This window comes from Limulus polyphemus, unplaced genomic scaffold (genome assembly GCF_000517525.1).
Source record: "Limulus polyphemus unplaced genomic scaffold, Limulus_polyphemus-2.1.2 Scaffold1, whole genome shotgun sequence".
NCBI lineage: Eukaryota > Metazoa > Arthropoda > Merostomata > Xiphosura > Limulidae > Limulus > Limulus polyphemus.
This window is the reverse complement of record NW_013665611.1, coordinates 3,312,777-3,319,743: the sequence shown is the minus strand read 5'-3', so window position 1 is coordinate 3,319,743 and position 6,967 is coordinate 3,312,777. Positions and strand designations below refer to the sequence as shown.

The 6,967-nt window shown below is 34.7% G+C and overlaps 1 protein-coding gene and 1 long non-coding RNA gene across 2 annotated transcripts in view; one reads left to right on the top strand and one right to left on the bottom strand.

Annotated features, from left to right (window-relative positions):
* Positions 1-1,748: 1,748 nt before the first annotated feature.
* Positions 1,749-6,967, top strand: part of LOC106460829 (ankyrin-3-like) — a 154,623-nt gene continuing 149,404 nt past the window's right edge. Inside the window, exon 1 of the mRNA XM_022386586.1 lies at positions 1,749-1,899. Within this exon, the coding sequence (XP_022242294.1) occupies positions 1,873-1,899 (27 nt within the window). The 5' untranslated portion in view covers positions 1,749-1,872. The remainder of the gene's footprint in view (positions 1,900-6,967) is intronic.
* On the bottom strand, positions 3,241-5,724 carry LOC111086676. The gene is made up of 2 exons (XR_002611411.1): positions 5,214-5,724; positions 3,241-3,482 (listed from the first exon to the last, which is right to left on the bottom strand). It is a non-coding gene; the product is annotated as an uncharacterized LOC111086676 (long non-coding RNA).

Here is a 6,967-nt window from a genome sequence, read left to right as displayed (position 1 = left end):
TACTTCCAGATAAACTTTATGGGAGTGTATTAGAGACATTAAGAGTAAAATCCCAAAGAACACTTTGGTTTAATATGTTCAACAATGTCTCCAGTTATTAAAGCAAAAGGGGAACACACAAAATATTAACTACTTGCTGAACTCAGGTACTTCCACTGAGTTTCTGTTGTACTAAATACGAGGATTAATAAAATTTTGATGTTTCACCTGCGATTAACCTTCCATTGTTCTTTGAAAGTAGCCTGAAACCGAATTTTTGACTTGGTCCTAACACTTTTGCACAGTACTGTATATCAGTATTATCAGAAAGTAATCACTTGAAACGTCGAATAAGCAGGCCTTGATTAGTGTACTTTTTATTTTTCGTTAATAGCTAGGTATAATCCTGCAAGTCTTCTACTTGTATGCAATGGCAACGCTTGCCATTCCTGAAATTTATCTTCCTCTCCTAAACTTTTCACTAAAGTTTAGTAAAAATAAATACTACATCTTAAAGTATACAATATCTTCATTTATCGGCCATTCTACACAAGAATAACCCACCCTAAAAACACTACCCAAATTCTGTTGTCTCTGCAGCCAATCACATTCAGGTTAAATCATGAATACCAGAAAACTGCTAAAGAAGACGTCCATAATATTAAACGAAACTGTTTTATAATTTAATGATAGATATTTTATATACATGTGTATTTAAGGTTTAACATGTTCGTTGAGTTTAAGAGTTTCATTTTAAAATATAGCCAGTCCGGAATTCAATTCCACGTGGTAGACATAACAGATAGCCCAATGTGGATTTGCTCTAAAACAAATAAATCCTTTAAAGAAAAACGTTTGCTCACCAAGGCAATCTGTATGCCACCCCTTTGCCTCCCCAGTTTCAGAATTCTGGAGTCGTAAATGCAAATGTTGAACTGAGCATTTGTGAAATATGTTGTATCCCTGTCTCTGAATAGAGAGGGCGTAAACGTACAGAGGTCTTCTGCTCATATACATTTCAGATTGAATATCTTTGCAAGATGTGTTTTCCTATCATCTATGAAACAAGTGCAAGTCTATATAATTATTCTGCTTTTATACATTTCGGATTGAGTATCTATGCAAAATTTATATCCTCTATGAAACGTGTGCAGTTCTATAGAATTCTACTGCTTGTATGGTTCGAATTTACTACATATGAAAGGAGTATCCCTATTATTGCATGAGAGCTTACAGTTCTGTTAAATTTTTCTATAACTTCTTACTTTTTTTTTTGGCAAAAAGAATCATATTAGGCCTACTTTAATTTTTATCATTCTACTGATTTTTTTTTTATTATTTCCGAGTTATAGTACAACATTTTGGGTTAAAGATTTATGGATTGTTAGAATAAATATACGTAGATATATTTTCCGACATATAAATTGTAGATGTAAAAGATGATGACTATAGTTTTAAGAAGAAGCGTACATGTGTACTAGTAAGACAATGTAGTTGATACAAATGGCATCGAGGTGGAGAATGTTACTATATTTATGTGTCTTTCTATTTCAGTGACGCTCAGCAAGACAACATCAAGATCACATTTCGGTACGAGTCGCTTACTGCTGGGCTTTGGCGGATGCATCGTTCGTGGCTTTAGCAGGAGTGAAAAAAAAAAACTTGTTGAATGAGGATATACTATATTTCTAGAAGTTGAGAAGTAGCCGTAAAAGCGTGACTGTCCATTGTCTGAGCTGTGTTTTCCTTGCTTTGAAAGTGCCAAAAGAGGAAACTGTAGACTGATCAGATTAAGCACGGTGGGCGACAGGAGAGTTTATATATTCCTTAGAGAGTGTATAGTTTTTTATAATAATTAAGTGTGTTGTCCAATAGGATAGAGTACAGTCTACAATGGGAGCTTCGAATCATAAATTTAAGGTAAGCTTTGCATATTTATAAAACATTTTGTTGATAAGTTTAGTAACTTCTCTTTTTTCTCAAAACATTATACGAGTTCATAAATATATGTTTACAACATTTGTAGCTTAGAAATGTAACACAGCTGTTATCCAGTACATACGTGGGGAAAATGCTATACTGCACTTTTGTAGTTAATGGTTTGAAATACAACTCATGTTTTGTCCTGTACATATGTGCTGAAGGGTTTGAACTGCAATACAGGTGTTAATCAGTATATATATATATATAAGGTAAATGTGAACAGTTTATCCTATATAGATATTATTGATTAATTCCTTATAGAAATGGACACTCGATACACATCTGTGATGCGTATTTTTGCTTGAATAATACTTTTTTACAAATATTTTCAAAGTATCGAAACATTTCATACCAACAATGGCGATGTCGTTCGTAGATGTATTGCTGGATTATATAAATATTTATTTGTCTGTTGGATACTTTGTCCCCCGTCAACTATATCCTCGGTTGCTAGATGATCAAGTAACCATACAATGATACTTTGGTCTTACGGCATCGATCTCATTAAATGGTAGAGTACGATCTGTAATAGTTAATGAATTACATCATACTTTGTCTTGTTGTGTTTTAAAGGCTTCACATGCTGGGTCACGATGTAGCTAACTAGATACTTCGTTCGTTTATAAGTTTGCAGCTGATTTCATAGTTGATATAAAGTCCTGTTATCAAAAAATAACTGCTATTTTTAATATTAAAGACATATAATTTTTCAGCGGTAAGCTAGAGGGCTTTATGTAACGCTAAAAACCATGGATCGATCCTTCAGTGGCACAACACCGATAGTCCGTTCTGTAGCTCTGAACTTAATAACAAAACAAATTCGAGGAAATTGAAAAACAACAACACATAATCTATAATTGCACCTAATGAGCTTTAATCGCCTTTTAAACCCGTAATTTTTTGCCCGTTCTGCCAGAATTATTTTAATGATTTCCTAATAATTATCAAGATACCTCATAAAATTTCGATGTTCTTAATTTTGTTTTTTTCCTTCAGCATCAGGCGTACCCACATGAAGCACTGTTGAGTAAATAGCCTCAAACCTCTCCCTGTCGAACATTATGGTGTCACCGTCCGATAGGTCAATCGGAAAATTCTGTCGGACGCCGTTTGGGTATAAAAAGAGTTAAATCTTTATATGAAAATTTTACACATATAGCAAATCGTGATTGTAAATTTTTTTTAAACAAATGTTACTCAGTATTTACAAAATGTGATAATATATTTAATTCGTACTCAACGTTACTTCAGTAAATAACATTGATAGAAAAGCTGTGGTATTCTCAAGTATGTTCCATCATGTTTATTCAGCACACAAAAACAATAAAGAATATCATATTTAAGAAGGAGGCGCCTATACTAGAGAAAGCTCTCAGAAATATTGTCAGGAAGCTGGTAGAAATCTGCTTCCAATCAAATTCGTCGTGATAGGTGGTAGGAAAAGCCCAAAACAGCCACCGTCTAATTCTCGTATTTCTTGAAAAAACATCTTGGTCCTTTTAGCTCTAAGCAGCCTCCAACTTTATTCAAGAAATTAAATGAATAAATAAAATAAAATAAGTAAAAATTAGTTAACTCTTTTTTTTTGTATTTGTGGGAGATAAAGGATAGGTATGAAATGCTCTGATTTAGAATCTAAAATGAACAAATGAATAGGGATATCACAGCATGTGGAGAAAAACATCTACAATTTATGTGAATTTTATCACAAATTTTAGGCCTAAATGTTTGCGATGTTTGGTCAGTTTCCGGTGTTTATATTATGTTTCTTTAAGTAAATTACAAGGCCTATTTGTAATTTAGCTGGTTATATATCAGTTCTTAACCGTAATCGTTATAAATCCAGTATAAAAATATAAGTTTCTTGTTTATCTCATAATTTTAAATTATCATAAATATAACCTTCGTAATTAAAGAGAGAGAGAAAAAATACAACGGTCTATTTTTTAAAAAATAATTATGATTATTTAATTATCTGAGAAGGCACATCAAAATAGGGGTGTCAGGCATCTAAAAATTGGGGGAGGGGTAAATACCTAGTAATGTTTATTGCTGACACTGACACACCAGTATATGTACATGCAATTCCTACGTTATATACAGCTATGCTCGTTTAACTGTTGCCCGTTTTTGTACAAAGTGACGGGTCGTACAGTAAGAGCTGGCATCGTAGTGTAGTCTAAAATATTATTCCATATATATATATATACATCATACAAGGGATGATCAACAGTAAAGTGATTCCAGAAGTCATCATGAATAACATCTTACTTGATCGACTTCACTCGTTCTGACACAACAGACAGCACCATTAAGTCACTGATACCCTAATCCGTCATGGTGCTACAGAGCTTGCTCTTGACAAGTTTTAACACACAGAAGAAGCATTCTCAAGAACAAGACTTGACTGACAGTTAGAATTGAGTGATAAAGAGAGCTCAAGTTTAGACACATCTCTTTGAACCCATCTTTTACCATATGCAGGTAAATATGATGAAATATTTTCAATTTGAGAGGCTGGACTACTTCTGTAACTTATCGAGCAAACAGCTTGTATTCCCAAACCAGAAGTGTACAGTTAATGTCCTCTACATAAAAGGCATAAAAGGCTTACGACGTGGGGATTTTATTTACATTTGGAGACAATGAACAATCAGTTGACTCAAGAGCAGAAATACGATTGCAGAAAATCAAAACCTTAGAGCATTCAGCTGCAAGTACAATAATTCATAGAAAAATTGTGACTCGGTAATGATATTTGTCAGCTAATATAACCATCAAAGTTACTAATGCACAATTAGTTCTCCTGTAGACTTCACAAAAGTACTTGTGCTTAGAATTACATTACAATTCTCTGCTTGGTTCGTGCTGCTTTCAATAAATGGAAACAATTTATGGTTTACTCCAAAGAAACTTCTTGTAGTTTTTGTTCTTCGCACATGTATCCACAATCACTAAATTTTATCGATGTGAAAAGCAGTACCCATAATACTTCTGGAACCAAATATTTTACACGTGTCTGTACTCCACTGTATGACCAAACACAGTATAACAGTTATCATTACCTTTCTCATGCAGATTATCAAGTGATAAACTATACTTTTCAAAACGTTTCTGCAGTAGATTGAATATTCCTGTTAGCTTCATATCAGAGAACCCTACCTTATCTATTGAAGATTAAATTCTTCATTTTCACTGAATATATAACAACAAAACAAAGTTGGCTGCAGGGAGATAGGATAATACTTTACCTTTTGTCATTTACAGTTGAGTTAGTACTGGGTGGCAATCCTAAGTTTTGCGCAGATAGGAGCTGACCTCTCATGTGAATACAATCTTCTTTACTAATATTACCAGTGGCTTCCAGCTATATACTGTCCTACTGATTCCCTGTCTTTTGCTTATCCTGGCTACACCAAGTGTTTTCCAGCAGTCCCATTCCATCTGAATGTTGATAAAAGGCTTCCATGGTTGCTTCTTTCACTTTACTAGCACAGAGGAGATAGATACCCTCCCAATAGAGTTGTGTTCAATTTGATAAATGAGCTTCTCTTGCAAACTTTTCAGTTTCCTTATTTAGCTATACCCCAGCATAGCCTGGCTCATACATCCAGATAAAGGTATTACCATGCATTTACATTGATTTCTGCCATTCGTCTGGGGACCAACCAATCTGAAGTCTGTGCAGTACTGCATGTGAGTCAGTCGCAAAAAAGTATGTCGGTGGCACTGTCTACTTGCATTTCACTGCTTTCAGCAATCCAGAGTAGAGCTTGCTTTATGACTTCTCTCTCTCCATCCTTGTGCAGGATGTAACTAATAGCGCCACCCGTACCGGGTAGATTGACAGATAAGGAAGCAGAAAGGACATTTCATCTATGTTACTAAAGGGTGGAAACAACACATTAATGCCTTGTTACTGCTTATAAACAGGACTGATCCGCATAAAGTTCTGCACCATAGAGAAGTATCTTTGGTTTGATTATACTCTAGTTAAGGATGGGAATTAAATTACTGAGGTTGAAAGAATCTCTTCTTGCTATTGAAATTAGTCTTTGAGTTAAGAATAAGAGTCCATTTTCGACTGGAATGCATTACGGAAAGATGGCCCATTGGTACCACAAAGTCATCAATGTATCCTGTGGCTGGAATGGAAGTGGGTTAACATCAGAATTGCAGCAACGGGAGGACATATACTTATTAGACTGAGATACTGTGGAAGTTTCAGCTGAAAAACAAACTTTTTAGATCTGATTAGCATCAGAACTGTGGCAACTGAAGGACATAAACTCAGCAGACCGGGTTAACGTTAAAACTGCAACAGCTGGAGGACATAAGTTTATTAAACGGGGTTGTCGGCAATGGATGTGGCTAAGCTGATGTGTTTGAAATACTATGATATACTCTTCTGCTTCTTAACAAAACCTGAAAGAAAGAATTTATATTAAAAATATAATAGGCCAAATATTAATCTGTCATGACAAGTTTGTTGCTAAGCGCAAAGCTACGCAATGGACTATCTATGCTGTGGCTACAGTGGATACCGAAACCCGATTTTTGTGTTATAAACCCTCAAACTTATCGCTGAGCCAGCGGGGGGAGGTGGAGGTATGAAAAGTATAATTAATTATAATCATGCTTCGCCAGCTTTGAAAAAAAAAAAGAGGCGTTCACACAATTGTTGTTGGCTTAACTGTTTTACAAAGTGTAACGAACTATCCTAGACGAGCAAAGACTCACCCAAATAACCAGTAATTTTGTATCGTTATAAGAAACTACTGTTTTTTTTTTTACTTGTAACGACTTTATAAAATAAACTTTAGGGCTGACTCCACAATGTATTAACTGAACGCTAGTTTTCAAGTTAATTTGTGAGCTATTCGTGAGGCAAGAGACAGTTGGTAATGAATAGTAGAGCCACGACAACAATTGTAAACATCTTTCACGAACGTTTCGGAATTACACACATTCCATATTCAGTAAAGCTATGACAATAACGAATTGA